We start from the raw sequence: 21,063 nt of genomic DNA on the forward strand, positions 1-21,063 counted from the left end.
ATATACATAAAATTTTGGTTTCATCAAAAAAACTATGAATGAAGTAATCCTGCATTGGGATCTTAGACTACGACGCAAAGACTACGCGTCTGAAATCCGTTAAAAGGTTTTAATTTCTTTATGCTCGCGTAAACAAAATAAAAGAAAATTCTATTTTCCTAGTTCATATTTCGTTTATTAATAATACGCAGAAACTTATTATTAATAATAAGTTTATTTTTTGTGAATTCCTTGTGAATTAATCAATTGTGCAACAAGCAATTTTCAAGTGTGTTTCCATTTACGAAGATACTTGATGCCACTTATCAAGTAGGTAACCTTATCTGTTATTATTATTAAAATCGCATATTTTTGTATTCGTATAATTAATAGGATTTATGAATAGTCTTAATATACCTATATAAATCTCGCGTCACAATGTTTGTCCTCAATGGACTTCTAAACCACTTAACCGATTATAATAAAATTCGCACACCATGTGCACTGTGCAGTTCGATCCAACTTGAGAGATAGGATAGGTTTTATCGCGGAAATCCCACGGGAAAGGGAACTATGCGGGGTTTTCTATGAAAACGCGGGCAAAGCCGCGGGCGGAAAGCTAGTATTGTATATTTGTCGAACCTATTATTATATGATAGGAAACTTTAAGAAAATATGTACAATGAAAATTTCATATTTTTTACTTTATTATTTTATTAAGCTCACTGTATGTGATTCGGAGAACCAGCCACATCATGTCATATTAATTTACATTAATTAATTATTATTCACAATACTCTGAACAAAGAAATATTATAATTAATTGCACATACCTCAAATAATCTTTTCAAAGGATGTGAATTTAATATCTTATCAATAATGATATTAAGATACTTAATGCGATTACATTAAGCCATCAGTTATGCCAATTTTTATTTATTACTAGCAGTCCGCCCCGGCTTCGCCCGTGGTACATGTTTACGTTTTCTCTACATAAAAACCATCCTCGTACTTCCAGGAATATAATAAAAAAAGAATTATCGAAATCGGTTCAGCCGTTCTCGAGTTATGCGCTTACCAACACATTTTGCGATTCATTTTTATATATAAGATATTAAATAGGGCGTTGTTTCTGTTATTTAAACCATTAAATGAATTAAATAAGAAATACCATAATGAACCCTTTCTGTATAACTTAGAGCGATTTAGCTGCTCAATCGGTTTTATACATTATAAAATAATTAGCAATAATATTATGCCAACGAGAGAGAGCATTCTGGAAATATGATTTGAATATTACCTAATTACCTATCTCAATGGACTTAACGATTCACGTAAATTCAATGCGAAATTCCAAATTGATATATCAATAAGACTTTCGACGGTTTATATTCCGATCTTGTTACAGCACAATACATTGAAAATCAACGTTACTGTATTAGAAAATATTTGCAGTCAACATCAGAATCTGATAACTATTTATACGAATATATCGCTATCAGTATCCTGAAATATATATCAAACTACTGAATCAACAATATAATATATCTCAATGTAATTGAATCCACTAATCGCAAATGGTGCCTTATCAATTAAGATTATCTCTTTAAAAACCCCAGCCGTTGAAATGTTTATTTCAGTATTGTGAATCGAATACATAAGAGAGTTGAAAATGTTTTAAACTCAAAACATAGATTGATTGAGGTGTTGCTGAGTTATTAGTAAGTATTGTGGTACATGTTCTGCGCGAAGTTATAGATTTATAACGCTTGTAAATATAATCTTGCAGTGTAAGAAGGAAACTGTGATTTGTGTTGAGTGAACTACAAAGGTAAATGGATGTTATTTTGAAAACGTATATTTTAATGAACCATGTTATGTTAATTGCAACGTATTGCGAATGTCTATTGTTTAAAGTATGTTATGATGCTCATTAATTTTTGAATGACATATATTGTTTTGTGATAATTATTGTGATTTGTGTTTAACGACAACGTTTAGTCTTTGTGGCCGTGAAATAATGTTGTATTTATAATTATTCAATATTAATGCGTTATGAACGATGGAGTAATTGATACAAATATATATTTTTACGAGTAAAAAGTAAGAGTATATAAGTAATTGCATTGTTCTCTATAAAAATACCAACAAAGCAAAGTTATTTTAAAAATTTTCCCGTTTATAAACAGGAAGTTTTTAACACTAATTTTCTTTACTGCATATACCACAATTATTAATTAACTAATAATCTTTTGCAATTAATTTTATCTACTTTCTTATTTTTAGTGGATTAAATAGTTCGAGGAAATCAACATAAGTATGTAGTACAGTAAAATCCGCGCAGTGACTAGGATCCCACCAAAAACATAAATGTAAAAATTGGAGCCGAGTTCTTCGTTGACTTAATTTGCCAAAAAAAGAAATGAGATCTAAATGTGTGCCAAGTTCTGTAGACAGTCCAGAAATTTATTTACAAAGATGTATTAAGTTCTTAGGTGAACTGAAAACTCATGCATGTTTCGTGCTAAAATATGTAAAATTCAATAATCTATAACTCAGTCATTTATTGATTAATTTCAAAATTTTTTTCGGCCACTGATTAGTTTTGATCTATATTTTACTTATATTTTAACACTATTATGGTGAATATAATATTTTATATTTTTTATAAACTTTTCCATTTTTCCATACTTACATAATTAATGTCATTGAAAAAAAAATTAAATACAGATAAATTCAGTATTTTCTGATTTTTTCCTTTGTACACACACTATTACCTAGTTGATATAAAAATTTGAACTTTCTAGGTCATCTGGAAGTGGGTTTGGTTTTGTATATATATCTATGAGTCAGTCAGTCTTAAAAATTGCGATTTTTGGATATTAATATCTACGCAACTATTTAATCTGTATTTATGAAATTTAAGGTTCTTGTTTATCTTGGGGTCCTCTTTATATGTACCAAATTTGGTTTGTTTAAGTTAAATAGTTTTCGAGTTATAAGGGGGTGAAAAGTGGCTCCAAATGGTTCGTGTAAAAATACACACGGCTGCTGCTCGTCGGCTTGACACGCTGCCGCGTGTCTAGATTTACTTATTTATATTTTGTATTAATAATAATCTTTTAAATAAATGCTATATAGTTAATACTCTAGTATGTACTATTAGGTCAAGTGATTAATGATAAAGAAGTTATATTATGTCTATAATATTTTGCTAGAAAATTGTTTATATTAGATAGTACCTAACTGAACCTTTATTGTGCGAAATATACGGGTAGAACAAACTAAATGTTATCCTAGTTATAGAATTGAGTATAAATTTACTTGCTCAGTTACAGAGGTAACTATGAAAAAGAACGCATCCTAGTTATGTAGGCATGTTTCGTCCCTCTTAGAAAGGTGCCAAAGTGTAAGGACCTCAAGGGCCTCTAGGAGTTCCATTTAAGGTTTCACACTTTACGAGGACCCTCTTATCCTAGTCAGACTGTAATTTACTCACTTTAAAATTCCCTTTGAATGCGTTTAACAGGATTAACACGCGGTTCATATCAGGTCACTTGTAAGCAGATTTAGCTAGGTAGTAAAGTTAAGTACCTACTTATTTAGAAATCAAATATTTTTACGGATTTCGCACCCTTTGCAGTCTCCCCGTGACCACGCTCGAATAAATCGCGTTTCAAATCCGTTAAAGTCTTTAATTTCTAAATGTGTAAGTAATACTCGCGTAAAATCAAACTACCAGAAAATACTACCAAGTTATTTATTATTATTTATTATCTATCTGCATGTATTAACAATAGAACGATCTATATGAAATACGATTGAAACATATAAGATTAAACTATTTAAAATGAATATGCATATTAAAGAATGATCGCTCATTGTTATCCGACTGATATGATTACTGAAATTAATATCACAGGTATTATACAATACGTAAATAGGATATAGGTATGCAAAAACAAAGTTCATAGATAAGAACTTTGTAGATAATAAATATACACTTAAGACTGAAATTTATGAATTATATTATTGAAGAATTTATTGATGTGGTACTTTTATTCTTATTAAAGCACTCTTACAAGACTATGTTTTTTATTAAAAACTAGCTTCCGCCCGCGACTCCGTCCGCGCGGATGTCGGTCTTCGCGTGGATGGTTTATTTCTCCATTTTGAGTAACTCTGACAATGACATCTTATAAATATCTATTGGACCCAAATACGGCTAGGCCTATAATAATACGCAACGTGTGTTCGCGGTTCTACAGAACAACGTCTATGGATAAAACTGAAAAATTAAGATTAATTTTTTTTCTACGTATTTTTCCAGGATAAAAAGTATCCTATTTTACGCCCAGGATAATAAGGTATAAAGTTTCATCGAAATCGAACCGTTAGTTTTCACGTGATGTCTTCACATACAGACAGACAGACAGAAAAAAATTTTTTTAATCACATATTTGGGTTTGGTATCGATCTAGTAACACCCCCTGCTATTTATTTTTTCAATATTTTCAATGTACAGAATTGACCCTTCTACAGATTTGACCCTTCTACAGATTTATTATATGTATAGATTCTATCACTAGAGATTATTTACAACTTTGTATTGGAATATACGTACAAAAAGTAATAATATTAGGTGTACGCAAAAGTAATTTAATTCTAATAATTATTTAAAAAGTATGTTAATTTTGCTTAAATTGGTCTACTTGTTTTGTTTCCATTAAAATTATAATATTTATAACCGCGAAAGTAACAATACATAGTGATGAGATCCCAACCATTGGAAATTGGAATAATCGATATTTTCTGTAACATATTTTAATGTTTCTGCATGTTTTCTCATAATTGTTATATCTCATAATAATTATATTCCCGAATTATATAAAACGCGATTTTGGTTGCTTCCTGATTTATGACACAATTCTAAATAGAACTTGTACAATTAATTTTTCGAACAAATGAGGTTTTTGAATTTCTTATATAATGTATATTTGTATGATAATTTATTATTGATCATGTGGTTTTATTACTCATTAGTTCATCCATACTAATATTATAAATGCGAATGTAACTCTGTCTGTCTGTCTGTTACTCAATCACGCCTAAACTACTGAACCAATTTTCATGAAATTTGGTATGGAGATATTTTGATAACAAAGAAAGGACATAGGCTACTTTTTATCCCGGGAAAATGACGCAATCCCGGAAATCCCACGGGAACGGGAACTATGCGGGTTTCCTTTGAAAACGCGGGCGAAGCCGCGGGCGGAAAGCTAGTAATGTATAAAACCCGTACACGAGGAAAATGGAACATCTTTTTATATATCTATCTTGATCATTATTATTCTATTGTAGCTTAAAAATAATACAAAAAGTCCCGTATAATTTATACGATGGTATTCGATAGATTGTTTATGTCTAATTCGATGATAATGCACAGTAAATTCATTTAAGCAGGAAGGAAGGTTCGAAGAATAACATGGACAGTCAATTGTGTGTTGGAAATTGAAACACACGATTATTGGAATATAATATTGTATATATTATATATCAATTGGTTTATGGCAATTTCTTTATTTTCTTTTAGTTAATGCTATTTTCACTAATTCAGTTTTTGCCCTCATATTGGCTATTTTGGGTCAAAAATTACTTTTGATCTATTAATATACCTAAGTTATAAGTCGATGCACATATCGTTTAAGAGATAGTGATAAATCCATGTGATATCTCTTTTGCACGCCTCATAAGCGAAGCGTTGAGGTGGGTACTACTGTCACTTCGCGCAAAACATCTGATTTTTCAAACTTAAAATGTCTTTATGTATCATACATTGCACTTGTAAGATAATACATACACACACATATTAAGAAAAAACACTATTTTTAACGTTCATGATATTTTTGATGTCATTTTTGTTATTTAAACTAGTTAAAAAACAGTTTAAAAAAGTTCTGTCTTGGACGTCCGTGTGTCTGTATGTGCGGATCCTTTTTCTTGTTAACCCGATAGCGACCGAAATACTTTACTAATCGAGTCTTTTTTTTCTCTTACGCTTGAGTATGCTCAGGAATAGAACCCTTTCATTTTTCAGGGTCTGATTCGATGTGGTTTAATTGTTATTAAATAAACAAAAATAATAATTAATAAATATTTATTTAAAAAAAATTATGAGGCGTGCACTTTTGGATTTTCCAAATTATTGTTTATTACTTCGCAAATCGATCTATGAATGAGCGAAGGTGCTGTTACTTACGTCATGACTGCAATGCAAATTGCAGGTCATAACAAAAATAGTAACAAAATGTAAACAATACTCTATAGTAATCGATTTATTTGAATAATCGGTATACGATAAATTGGTAACAATAGTAACGCAATATAAAATCGATAGCATTATTACAAGCAATTATATGCAGTGATTACTGATTTTTACAGAAACCTTTATAAAACGTACTACATGTTACTGATGTTAGAAGAGGGACTTTGTGTAGAGTAGTTGTAGGTAATTACGTAGTCGATTTCTAATTTTAATTCTATTTCTTATCCTCGTTATTCTTTTAAAATATTAACACTTCTTTCAAGTTACTTCCGAATTTTTAAAGTGAAACTTTTATTACATCGTCTCAAACTTTTTGGTCTGTGTAGCGCATGTCGCGTGTATCGCGGCTGCCGAGTAGGTATACCTACTCGGCTGCCGACCGTCACGCGACATGCGCTACACAAAGCAGTGTTCGGAACCGTTCGAACAGTTTCACTTTTACCGTGGTTTCATAAAACCACACATTTTTCTTTTTTTCAGGTCTAGTTTTATGAAGAAAATATGTGATAATATTATTAGAACAATATTATACTTAACTATTGTTTTATATCTTTTGTATTCCGTGTTGTTTACACGTTGGGTACTTTTTAATTATTACCTATTTGTTATAAATTCTGAGATAATAAACATATGGATACAATCACAATACATTTCGTACCTCAACATGGAAAGTTTATTCAATTTATTTTCATATTTCAATTTATGTAGATTTCAATGGAAAACATATTTGTAAATAAACAGAATCGCTCACTCGAGGAATTTGAGTTTTGATATCTATAAATAAAATATTTTGCAAAACATGTATTAGTACACATGTTATTTACGTGGGAAAATTCCGGATATGATATTAAAAGTTAATCAGATAGTAGCGATGATTACAGTTATGATATTTAATCAAGCATGCGTAATTATTTGCACAGAATCCTTTGGCTCTAAAGTCTAAACATATTGTATTGTTTTAACATTAATTATTATTTGTTGTTTTCTAGTTCGGTGGTTGCGATTGAAGCTAGTAATAAATTACCTACGTCTGTTTTACGTTGAGAAGGTTTTTACTTTAATTATTAAACAATAGCTTTCCGCCTGCGGCTTCGCCCGCGTTTTCCAAAAAAAACCCGCATAGTTCCCGTTCCCGTGGGATTTCCGGGATAAAACCTAGCCTATGTCACTCAGAAATGATGTAGCTTTCCAACAGTGAAAGAATTTTTCAAATCTGCCAAGTAGTTTCGGAGCCTATTCAATTCATACAAACAAACAAACAAACAAAAAATCAAACCTTTCCTCTTTATAATATTTGTATAGACAATAGGTAAATTCTAAGAATTAGTGAAAGAATATTTAACTTTTTTATAGATATTATGTGTAGGTATATATACATTATATATTTAATATTTACTGAAAATAAAAGTATTCTACATTTATTCTACGAAAGAAAAATAGTTGTATGTTCGGTTTGTTGTCTTCAGTTTTCAAAGTCTAAAAATAATGGAAAAGAAAATCGAAAATCGAAGAAAATAGAACAGAAGAACTCAGAACCATGATAGAACTACTTGTTTTACTCGATTATTGTCCATATCACATTTGATTAAAGTACATTTTTGATTGCAGGTAGAATAAATCCAATACACCCAAAATGGACCGCTTTAGTGTGGGTCTCGTGCTCACACTATGCCTTACTACAGTTGCATCTATCGAAGACTTCAGTAAGTATACCAAAGCTACCGTTCGAAAATGACTCGTATTACAAGGCTGTTTGGTAGATAATGCCGTAGTATCTGTTATGGAAATCTCAAGAAAATATCTTTTGTTTACGTTTCAATGTTCAATATATTGCCAATATATTTTAAAAATTTATGACAGTTGACTCAGTTATGGTAATCCACTTCTACTTTAACTACAAACTAATTATAATACGACATAACAAAATTATAGGTAATATACTAATAATAAAATAAATTGAATGTAAAAACTGATTATTCGAAACTATTTAATTTTCTGGTTTCTCGGAAATAAAATTCAAAAGGGAAAGAGCTACAATCAGAATCGTTGGAACCACGGACATGTATCAAGATAGACTAAGCGAGTGTATGTACTTCCCGTGTCCAAACTAAGATTATGAAACTTACTTGACGCTGGCCTACACTCAGTCCGCGCTTGCAGTTCGCCAAGGAAAGACGTGAAGCTGAATAAAGTAAAATGCCGAATTACGCCGTTATAAACTGTAGAAACTCCACAGCTGTGAGTGGCCGAGTTAGCAGAGATGTTTCCTTCCACCGGTAAGTAATTTTCTAATCAGAATATGCACTATTTATTTTAAAATCAAATAAAGAATATCTGTGGAAAACGATCGTGACAAACACGGATACCAAATCATACGAAATGATTCGGAATACATTGCGGCTTTTACTTGGCACGGTAAAGATCGAGTCGTATGATAACAAGCAATGTATAGCGTCTTCTCATTTTTCTGTTCTCATTTTTCTGTCCAATTTTGTGGTTAGTGATGTTCATTTGATGCAACAGTTCTCGATTCTAATCGATTTTATAATCGAACAGAAAAATGATAATTTGAAGGAGCAATTTTTCAGAAAAAAAGGCATAGATTTTTTTTGTCAAAACTCCTTATTGCTTAGACTATGTTTGTTTTTTCAGTTTTCCAAGTAACCCGAACATAAAAGAAAAATGGATTGATGCAACGGGACATAAAGATTGATTGATTGACAGTTTCATTACTTTCTTTCGATGGCCTCTCTAGTACGTAGTACACGGTAACTCAATGGGCATATGTAAGAAAAAGCTAAAACACATTAGTTTACTTGTTAGAATATTAAAAGGTTTATAAATTTATTTTATCATTCCTCTGTCTATGGTAATTATCATTTTTCTGTCTTGAATCGATTTAGTAATCGATTACGATTCATTTATTTAATTACCTCTTAGACATAGATCTAGTTTGATCTGATTTCTTTCGATTTACTTCGATGGGATAGGACGATACTAGAATCGCCGCGCGAGTGGCGTCCTAATCGATTTAGCGTAAAATGAAATTACCATCACTAAAAAGCGCTCGTGACGTCATAACGCGTCAAGGTCAGTACAAAAAATATGACACGCTTGGTTTTCATACAGATCGCGGTACTTGCGTAGTCTATCTATGTCTGTGGTTGGAACATTACACGTGTATCAGATTATAACGTTTTTCTCTTTAAATAAAAATATTCCTTTTCAAAAATATTCATGATACATTGGATACCTACTTACTACATACCTAAGATGTATATGATTTTAATTTTTTGCTATTTCCCATTTTTCAATTGAATAATTAAAACAGAGGTACAATTTATTGTGTGAATAATTAATATCAAATCATGTGGCAATATTATAATTGATTTATTTTTTAATTTAATCTAATTGTGACCACGCGGTTTTTCCTGCCTTTAAGTATTCTATAAGGTCATAAGGATAATTATTTTATAGTAATCGTGCAAATATTGCTACTTTTTCTAACTATTTTGTCACTATGATGAGTACATAATAAATACCCTAATAGACTATAACATAAACAAGTTTTGTAAGTTTAACGTATAAATCTATAATTAGTTGCTTTTGCGTTAAGATATAAGGGCTTTTTATCTATGTATCTACTATCTATCCTAGGTGCATCTTATATTTTTAAATAAAGTGAATCAGAAAATATAAAAAAAACTGATCGAATCTAAGATAGCGTGTAAATTAATCAACAAGGACGTTCTTAATTTACAGCGTTATAAACAAGTAAGCAAAGTTAAGCTGATCTTAATATATATAAATCTCGTGTCACAATGTTTGTCCTCAATGGACTCCTAAACCACTTAACCGATTATAATAAAATTCGCACACCATGTGTAGTTCGATCCAACTTGAGAGATAGGATAGTTTAAACATGTAGGTACCACGGGCGAAACCGGGGCGGACCACTAGTATTAATATAAAACACAACATAATACTGTCATAGTGGATAACAATGATATATGATTGAGGATCGATTCTGCGGGATTAACTACGCAAGCAGATTATATACCTAGTGGGTAGTTTATTTTTGATATCTCTGGCTATACAACGTGTCCAGATACGAAAGAAGTATTATAATAAACAAGTAGTGATTGATATTTTATTCAGTGCAGATTCTTATTACACGTATATTTGTCAAATTAATGGACTTAAGCGTTTTAAACGGTTTTAAAGGTATTAGTTATATGTATTACAAGGTTTTTGTCCGTGTTAAATCAATAACAATGGAATTAATAAATCACGAAGCATAACGTATTGGAGTACCTATAGAATTGGACTTGCCTTGGAAAATACCTTTTGATGTGTGTTTTTCTGAATCCCTTGAGTATGTAGTAATACGTAATACGAATGAAGCGGGATTTTATTATGCTTTAATTATAAAAAAATGTAATAATTTTTTATCTGTGACTCCACAGAGGAAAAATTATAACATTTTTTATTCAAAGAATGGATTGAGATTTTACGCGAATTTTAATTACCAACATATTTTTCGAAAATTCGATGAAATTTACAAGAGCGAACTTTAATTTGCCAGAATATTTTCAATATTGCATTCATTTTGCATTTTTCAATTATTAAGATTAACTCATTAATATATGTATATATATCATTGACTATATTTCGCTATATGTTTTATTAATAAATTAATACATTTGCTTTGTTCACACCACTAATTGCTTATCTTCTAGTTATTGTGTTCTGCGGTAAAAATGAATCTAAACACAAACTAATCTTACTTCAGTTTAGTTAATTACTGTTACCATTATTTACCTTGAATCTTATCGTTATGTTATAAGGAAATGTCTCTCATTTCAGTATTGAACTTGTATTTGAAGCGTTGTCTTATATATTAATATGTATTTTTGAAACGGTCTATATTCTTTAAAACCGTTTGTGTTGAATTTGTGATAAAATATTGAAGTTTCAGTTTAAATAGTGCGTTATAAATTCTGAAATTCTGTGATGTTTGTGTTTTATGTTTACATTAGACTTTTGGTAAATATATTTTTATAAATATTCCATGATGAAATGAAATTCAGGGAAATAAGGATGTTTATATTTACACACTCGAATAATTTGAATTTTGATATATATTTATTATATATAAATATATTTATGTATATTCTATATATTTTTGAAAACATATTTTTTAAATGAAACGTTTATTTGAAATCTTATTTTCTACCCACAGTCTATACACTCGAATAATTTGAATTTTGAAATCTATACATTTTTGAAAACATATTTTTTAAATGAAACGCTTATTTGAAATATTCTTTTCGACCCACAGTCTATATTATATTATTATTTATGCTATTGTGTTTTTCTCTCCTTTCCTTTTAATAGGTATAGTAGCTAGACTTACCTTTAAGAAAACTAACAATGAAGTAAACTCTATTCTCTGAATAAAAGAAAATTCTTTATTGCGTTACAAATACATTAAAAAGACATACAAAAGTTTAAAAAATATCAAAAAGTGGCCTTATCGATAGGTAGAGATCTCTATCATTCAAAAAAATTGCAAACGGCAGCCGTATTGTTAGGTAGCGATCTCGACCAGGCAACTCTGTGAGTGCATTGAAATAAGTCTAATAGTTAACAATAATATGTAAGAAGGATTAAAAAGGGACAGGAATTGGTAGCCCTTATGTATAAATACGTTACGTGATTCGAAGCAAATTTATGTAAACTGAAGCTTATAATTTTATCGACATTTTGAAATTTTGCATATTTGAAAGCCTAAATAGATTATCACATATGGATGCTGTGGTAATAGTTTAATATGCATATACGTCAAATGGATTACTTACCTTGTTTTTAGACGTCGGTTAACTAAATGAACATTGATATCTGCTATCTATTTAGTTTTGCTAAAATACTTCTAATATCAATTTTATATTTATCTATTCCGTGAAAGCTACTTATTGTAGAAATTTAGTTATACCCAATAATAATTAAGTTGTTATCTTTGAATAATAGAGACGGAATATTGTTAATTATCATTCGATCAGAAGTAGAGCTCGCAGTAGCAGGACATTATAATAATATTTAGTCTTAAAAAGTCGTCATAGTCTTAAAAATTTTCCTAAGGCTCTCTATTCTAAGGATTACACCACAATTTCAGATCTAATCATAAATGACCAATCAAACCAAAAAGCCATTAACCTCACTATATGACTAATTATCTCTATTTTACAACCTCAACTGATTCCTTCTAACCTAATCTTATTTTCAGATGTAACCGAGGTCCCGCTTCTGACTGTGACGAACAGACATGGTGAGGAGGTGTTCATAAGCGCAGACCTTATGAGGAAGCTAAATGAGGAGCTGGAGACCTGGCACTGGACCCCCTGGCTGAGAACCAGGACGGTGATAGAGGACAATATTCTGACAGAGGTGGCCTGTCCCAGCGGGGACTCGATAGACAGCTTCCCGGACAGCATCTTTGACGGTCAGTTTTAGAAGCAAATATTTGTAACATAGCACACACACACAATACAGGTACCACACACATAATATGTACACAATACAAGTAGTACAATTTTTCAACACACCCTTAAAAGAAAGACATATTATTTTGGACACAGAGTGCGTTAATAGACACACACACACACAAGGAAAGATAGACAGAAAATATCGCGACATATCACACACACAAGGAAAGACACATTTTGGACACAAAGACACGCTGACAGAATATAATAGAAGGAACACATTGATTTCAATAAGCACGACAAATTATAATTGTCGGAAAATTCTTGTAAATAAAATAGTGATTGGGTAATCCCCATAGTTGTTTGACAAAAGACTCAAGTTTGCGGATATACCCACAAATGTATGCGGTTCTAACCTACACACATAAGTAATAATATCTCACAATAAATTAGAAATAATATAAATTTACATTATGTGTCATTTTGTGTGCCAAAAAGGACGCTAGGACATTTTGGGTTACCGTTTTACCGTTTGTTAAAGAAGAAAGAAATTAGAAATTATAAATATTAATTAATTATTAATTATTATTAATTATTATTATAAATTTTATGAAAGCGCCTCGACTCGTAGAATTTAGTCAATAGTTCACTAGTTACAGTAGGAGTTCGATATAATCCATGACTTTCTGAACCTTTAATGCATTTTCCGTATGGATGCGTTAATGCTTTTTCCATAAAACAGAGTGTTTTGGATTAAGAATTTTATTAAATTTTCACTTCTAAAAATTATAAGAATTTTATTAAATTTTCACTTCTTAAAATTCTAGTAAATTTACACTGGTAAAGGATAATTTAACATGTTTGTTTCATGAATTTTGAGATATATTTTTGGCCGATAGTTTCACAACTATAATATGTACCTTTGATTTGTATCCAGACGTTCACAGAGAGAGTAATTTTAAGGAAAAGTTGTAGTAAGTACATATGGCTAGAAAAATTAATAATACAGCTGATATTTTACATTTGATTTTTAGTGTGGTAGACGATAGTTGTGCGTTTGCAACTTTCTTCTTTGATTCTCCGATTAATCACATATCAAGATGTTATAAAATCTTCATCGATAGAATGCCTAACTAACACTAATACAGTATCTATCCCCAGCAGTTACTGAGGTAAACACTAATCCACACAACACTTTAATGTTACAAGTACTAACATACACGAATAAACACGCTTCAAAAAGACTTTGAAAGGGATAAAGATTGTGTACTAAGCCAGCCTCTCCACAGATGACCAGCTGCGTCGCGGGGGCTTCTTGCTATATGTCCTATTTGGTATATACGCGTTCACACTCCTGGCGATCGTATGTAACGACTATTTCATACCCTGTGTTGAACATATTTGCGAAGACCTGAAAATACCACAGGTGAGAGATATGATTTCAACTGTCAGAATTATTTTTTATTTGTAGCTTTAGGTCCGTAAAAAATCTGAATGAATTTACTTAATTTAAACTGTCTGCATTATTATTTTTTATCTGTAATGGTAAAAATTGGAACGATTAATTCTCTGTCGTGAAAGAACTGTTGATCAAGTTTTGGTATGAATATAGAGAATTACATAACATATTATTTCAGAGAAGAGACTGACGAGCTGCAAAAACAGCTATTATAATAATTATTTTGCAAAGACAGCCATTATAATATGAATCCTGTGTAGTTTGCATTTTTTTTGAACCTACTTACATAATATAAACTTAAACTCAGAATAAAGGTGCACAGCCCTCGTGTCTCAGCTTAATTCTGTATGTTTTAATTAAATTAATTAAAATATGGCGAACTAATGTAAACATACACAGATAGTTTACACTTTATGTATGTTTACAAGTTTATTCAAAAAATTGTATGGTTACAAGGAATAGTTTAGTTATAAATAGATCTTAACAGGATATCGAAATAAAAACGTAACTAGAATAAACCTCTGTTGTTTCCGTCAACATATTTAAAGCCCCAGAATGCTCGCTGAGAAATCGTGAGCAATTTTCCTGAATCGGATCGAATTGCTGCGTGTTTTCTTTGTCATTACCTAAATGTCTTAGCGGTGTTGAAATCTGCTGCAATAAATCCTTTATTTATGTAAAGGTCAAGTTCTCTATTGATGTAACTTAGTAATGTCTTTAATTAAATTATTCTTAGTTAAATACATCACTAAGTTAGAGTAGTTTAAAACTAGATGATATGTAATAATGACAGTCCGTTTTGTATTCATTGAGATAATAATTATTACTACGTATGGAGGAGACACCACCAACAAAATCTGTGCGCCATTTTTTTGCTCTAACTAAGTTTTAAAAATTATTATCTAGTTAGGTACTTACCGATGAAAGTTATTCCTTTGCACTTTTCCGTATTATTTGTATTATTTGTGCAATATCGCACACACGAAGGCATATTCGATGCGTTTCACTTTAAAACAAATAAAAAATGAGCGTGCAGTTACGCCATATGGCGTATGTTGAGCGGAACATAAGTGATGTAGGCGGTGTCGTCTCCATATGTATATCTCAATGTTTGTATTTTCTTTTTTTTTCAAAAATTTGGCGCGAATTTTGAATTTGGAATGTTTTTTTTTTCATTTTAGAATGTGGCTGCGGCCACTTTCATGTCGGTAGCGACATCATGTCCAGAGTTCTTCGTGAATGTTATATCAACGTTTTTGACGGAGTCCGACATGGGTATTGGGACCATCGTGGGGTCCGCCATTTTCAACATATTGGGAGTCGCCTCGATCGGTGGTCTTGCTGCTGTTATGGTGAGGATACAACAATAATAAGTTTAATTTTGTGTATCTCTTACTAGGTATAGTTGTGAAATATTATATATTATATATTTTCTTTATATCTTAAAAGGATCTTAGATATTATATTTTGAAACTTAAAAATAATAACATACATGCATACTTTTAACAGTATTTTACTATAAGTAGTACGATTACTTATCAAAATAAAACTGGCAAAAATTTTCATCTTAAACTTCCACCAATCAGACACCTTCAATTCTAACAGCTTCCCAATTTCAGCCAATCACAATCGAGCGGCGTCCGGTAACAAGGGACGCGTTCATATACATGGTGAACGTGAGCGTGCTGGTCATTATCGTTTGGGACGGCCAAGTGGAATGGTACGAAGCTCTGGTACTGGGCATCCTGTATATACTGTACTTCGTGGTTATGTTCAACAGTATGAGGATGTTCGCATTGTACGATCGGATGGTAGCGTCGTGTTGTAAGAAGAAGCCTGAGTGTAAGTATCAACTTGAAACCTTAGGCCGGTTCCAGAGCTTCACCGACCATCAGTGCGTACGTCAGTCGCGCTTGTCATAATATGTATGGAAATTCATAAAACCGTTCATAGCTAGACCGACCATACGCACGCGAATTTCCATACATATGACAAGCGCACTGATGGTCGGTGAAGCTCTGCAACCGGCCTTATGTCTAAGGGCGTATTCAGAAAGAAAGCTTGAAACTTATAAGCGCTTATCGGCGCTTGTCATGTTCATATATTTTCCTGTCAGTGCTGTCAACCCGCGCAGGAAAATATATGAACATGACAAGCGCCGATAAGCGCTTATAAGTTTCAAGCTTTCTCTCTGAATACTCCCTAAGACTACTCAGACACATACTTTATCTTTAGTTTTCTTAAATATGCAAGAAAAGCACTTTCAAAATCACTCTCTTCAAGAAAAATTCCTACCAGAAGCTATCACCTTAAGGGTATCATACCCTTCCTCAATTAGACAAAAGTTTGGAATCCATTTGTCTTTCTGTGCTCTGTCAATTTTTTTTTATTTACTAGACTAGGTCAAGAAACTACGAGTATATATTATTAGATAGTACTTTCTAATTGAAACCTTATAGCGATCATGCCAATCACTCATCTATTCAACTGAATTATAAAGAAAATGTAATTGAAAATATTATCTATCCATTCCAATAACTACATTTTGCTCAAGAACCATACAATTCAATAAATTACATCAAGCACTCGTGTATTGACAACGCTTCAACCTCGGTTTCTAAGAATCGTAGCAAAGAGTGGTTACTTAGAATAAAAATAAAAATTGCACGTTCTTCGTAGAACTAGATTCAGTAGAAAATACTTTGATTTTCTCTGTAAGGGCTAGGTAAACATTTAAAGGAAATATTCATGACATCGGTCGAATGGTTTCCACAATATAAATTTCTCGTAGCTCCTATTTAGGGTCACATGGCGTTGTAAATTTATTTTTCCCACTTTGACGACTTTTATTGCACATGGAATATACATTCGACCAACCTGCATTCTATTTCGTTCCACGTAAACATCGATATACATCATAAATCATAATAGAAACGTTCTAAAATACGTAGAAGCGACTTTCATATGAAAGAGTTAACGCCCTCGAATTATATTAACATAAGAAATTATGTAGCGCTGATTATTATCCTTAATATTAAACACAAAATTCATAATCAATGAAACTACTATTATTGAGGTGCAATAGTGTAGGTTCGAAAAATATTTAAATAGTCAAGTGAATATAACAGGTATAAAATATGCCGCAGAAAGAGAAGTACTTCATACCGACTGATACATACTTAACAACAAAAATACATAACATATTTATAATGACATAAAATTCATCAAACACATAATCTCCGAATGTGATAAGGATTTAGGTATTAACTGTTTTTATTAATTTGTTACAGATATTGTGTCCACAATCGGTAAGCCAGTCGAAGATGGAATCGATAATAAAGGCTTTAGTAATGATATCTCAAACGGAAACGGTATTTCAAGTGACAAAAGTCTTGATGAAAAAAGTAAGCATTTATGCCTTCTTAAAAAAATAATTGACTCATAAAGTAATCGGATGGGAATCTTTGATATCATTAAGATTTGAAAAAAAAATTAAAGCCGAACTTTTCAATAGTTAATAACAATGCTTTGAAAACAATTAATGCATACTAAGTTAATATAACTGTACTGCAATAAATAGATCAAGATATATACAAAATATCTTAAAAAACAATTCGATAAAGACATAAAATTATGTACTCACCGATTTTTTTTCAGCGGAACCAGTAGACGTAGTGAAGAAACCAAAGAAGAGCGTCTGGAGGTTCCCAAAAGAGAACTCTACGGTATACAAAGTGTGGTGGTTCTATACTTGGCCTCTGAAACTAATCCTGGGTTACACTATCCCGTCTCCTATCGCTTACAAGAGATTTTATCCTCTCGCCTTCATAATGTGCATTATTTGGATCGGTGCTAACAGCTACGTGGTTTCTTGGAGCATGACTGTTATTGGTAAGAAAAATAGTTTACAAGTATTTTATATTGTATTTATAAGTTGCCCAAATCCCTCATAACAGGCCTTTGTCTCTTGATTGTGAACATAATGTTATATGGATTGATGATGACGATTCATAAATTGCATTTAATACCAAGTATACCTATTCCCTTAAGAGAGGCCCGTGTCCCAGCAGTGGGAACGTATATGGTCTGATGGTGACGATGATACCAATTTATAATCCCTTTTTTCTATCGTTCGTCGAGGCGCACAGATTCTAGGCATCGCCACATGGTTGACGTTCCATGTACCCGGACAAAGCAGTTCGGATCGTCATTCTTTATTCGAACCGCTAGGGACTGGAACATGCTTCCTGAATCTGTGTTCCCCGATGAGTACAATATGGAGGTCTTCAATAGGAGAGTGAACAGGTACATTCTAGGGCAGCACGCTCCATCTTAGGCCACATCTCAGCTTACCATCAGGCGAGATCGTGGCCAAGCGCTCCCCTATTGTACTGTAAAAAAAAAAAATGATTTTTTAAGACATCTTAAAATTTTCCATAATGGACAGTTAGTTCCTAAGTTTTCATGTTATTTCTATAATCAGTATTTACTTAATAATCATGTGCATCGTGAAGTATATGTAAACACTTCAGAGTTCTTTAAGTAGATGACATTGGCCCAGTAGAAGAGAGATAGGACATTCTCTAAAAATGCGTAAATAATTAAATTAAAATTGATATTGATGACATAAAGCCTGTTGATTTGATGATTGTCTATTTGAGACTTTTGATGTAAACTTTAATGTATTATTTAACATTAATTATCTAGCAGATAACACACATATCATTGAACATGAAATATAAACAAGGAAGCGGTGGAATTCGCCCTAAATTTTTTACTTAATTCGAATTGAACAATATAAAACCATTAATCGTTATCATACTTACGATGTTTTCTCCTTAATCAATTGGTTTCATTATTATCCCAAATAAGATAAGATTCTCTCCTAGTTTCATCAAAAATCTTACAATTTTTTTTGTTCCAGGACACACATTCTTTATCCCGGAGTCAGTGATGGGTATGACGTTCCTTGCCTTTGGTGGATGTTTACCCGAAGCCTGTTCGATTTTCATCATGTCTCGACGTGGTATGTAAAAATGTTTGAATGGCGAAATATCTACAAAATCTACGAATTTAAATTAGGACTTGTATTAATTTCTATGTAGCGTCATTGAATATTAATATTTATGAGGCATTTCTGCGAATGGAAACCTAAGTTTCTTGTGTAAGCGAGAATTTGGAAAATAAGAACTTTGCAGTGTTTTTTTAAGCAATGTGTTATTAATGTTCATTGAACATTTCATAATCACTATGGCTGTCATAAATAGCTACAAAGCCATTAAATTCTAAATTTAAGAAATCTATTTGGCGATGTCTTAGAGATATAAAAACAATTCCATATCTATAATTATAATTTCCTCAAAGCGTATCGATGTATAAATAAACTTATCAATAAGATACTGATGATAAAAGTGTCGTAAAAAAGCGATTAATTTGCCTTTAAATAATAATTTGTTGACGTCTGTTTGATGGTATCAAAATGTATTATAATGATGACGATTGAATGTTGTTTGCATGCGAGATTTTATTATATAAATGTATTATGCGTGCGATGTGTTTGCTTTGTCTTGCAAATGTATGCGAATTTAAGCCTGCGAATTATCTATTTCATGATTTCAAAGATTTAACCTTAAAGATTGTTATCTTTTGTTACAGGTGAGGGTGGTATCGGTGTATCAAATGCGTTGGGTGCTAACTCATTAGCAATTTTGTTTGCTCTGGGAGTACCGTGGTTGATCAAAACTCTGACATACCTCGCGCAAGGCGCCGATTCGACAGCTGTGTACATCAATTCAGCCGGAATTGACTTCATCGTTGGTTCCCTTCTGATCGCTGTCGCGTGTCTTTGGCTGACTCTTTTCATCGGGAAATTCCAATTGCGAAGAACTGTCGGTGTTGCACTTCTCGCCTTATACGTAATCTTCATCACCTTCGTCATCTTAGTCGAAATGGGCATCATCCTCCACACCCACATTGCTATATGCTGATACCTTAGTGACGTGTAGTTAGCTGTGATTCGTGAACTATTCTTATTCGATGTATGGCTAACAATGGACTTTTATTTATTGCAATCAGCATTGACGTTGTTATTCATACATTTTCATTGGGACAAGCGTTTCTGTGATGAAATTGTATTTGTAAATATGTTTTAGTGTAAGCTTCGGCCTTTACTAGTGTACAGTTATTGTTTTTATATTGTTAGTACTTGTTAGTATTGAAATTTGAATTACAATTGTATCGTGTAATTCTGAGATGATATTATTGAACAGTGAAAGAATTCAATTTTTGCAGCAGATCTGATTATAATATGGGGACACAAATGTGGTTGACTGTACTGACTGAGAATGTCTCAGGGAATCAAACGCATTTATGAAATGTGGCTCGAGGGTAGGCGTAGTTGGATGTAAGGGGTGGCCCAAGGATCAGCCTTCGGCCCAAATATGAATTTAGTATTTAACTTTAAGAATGAAAAAGCTTTCTGTGAATCTGGGAGCTGCAACGCATTTTTCCCCCCACTACCTACGCTCGCCCTTGAGAGTTATTATGACAGTTGAATGGAGGAGAATTACAAAAACGATGAATTACAATTCAAAAGTTAATAAAATGTTAGTAATTTGTTTGGCGTTTTAATTATTTTCTTTGTTTGATTGATAACTCGAACGATTGAAAGTATGACACTCGACACTCGACACATAATTTATTTATAAACTAGTTTATTTATAAATAGTAAGGGAGGAAAAAATATTTAAAGGTTTAAATTATGTGATACAATAAAGTATCTCTGAGTTAGTAAAAGATAAACTGAAATCAAGACT

The 21,063-nt window shown here is 31.9% G+C and overlaps 1 protein-coding gene across 2 annotated transcripts; it reads left to right on the plus strand.

The window, feature by feature from the left end:
- The first annotated feature begins 1,627 nt into the window (after positions 1-1,627).
- Positions 1,628-20,889, plus strand: LOC149491044 (sodium/potassium/calcium exchanger 4-like). Of its 2 annotated transcripts, XM_089696095.1 has the most exons (10): positions 1,628-1,700; positions 7,913-8,007; positions 12,591-12,806; positions 14,079-14,215; positions 15,430-15,600; positions 15,868-16,090; positions 17,539-17,652; positions 17,906-18,139; positions 19,173-19,274; positions 19,904-20,889. In XM_089696095.1, the coding sequence occupies exons 2-10, from the start codon at positions 7,938-7,940 to the stop codon at positions 20,233-20,235; spliced, it is 1,599 nt and encodes a 532-aa protein (XP_089552221.1). In that variant the 5' UTR covers positions 1,628-1,700; positions 7,913-7,937; the 3' UTR covers positions 20,236-20,889. The 2 variants fall into 2 exon arrangements, with proteins under 2 accessions (XP_089552221.1, XP_089552231.1); XM_089696105.1 differs by lacking the exons at positions 1,628-1,700; positions 7,913-8,007 and adding an exon at positions 11,257-11,350.
- The last annotated feature ends 174 nt before the right edge of the window (positions 20,890-21,063 follow it).

This window comes from Colias philodice, chromosome 1, assembly GCF_061535455.1.
Source record: "Colias philodice isolate Cphi_HAF_F1 chromosome 1, ilColPhil1 Martin Lab GWU primary, whole genome shotgun sequence".
NCBI classification, from domain to species: Eukaryota; Metazoa; Arthropoda; class Insecta; order Lepidoptera; family Pieridae; genus Colias; species Colias philodice.

Excerpts from the sequence above, each read along its gene's own strand:
- LOC149491044 (XM_089696095.1), top strand. The coding sequence starts at position 7,938 with ATGGACCGCTTTAGTGTGGGTCTCGTGCTCACACTATGCCTTACTACA. Across the intron at positions 15,601-15,867 it reads GTGGTCTTGCTGCTGTTATG|CCAATCACAATCGAGCGGCG; the intron begins GTGAGGATACAA and ends TCCCAATTTCAG. Across the intron at positions 17,653-17,905 it reads CAAAAGTCTTGATGAAAAAA|CGGAACCAGTAGACGTAGTG; the intron begins GTAAGCATTTAT and ends ATTTTTTTTCAG.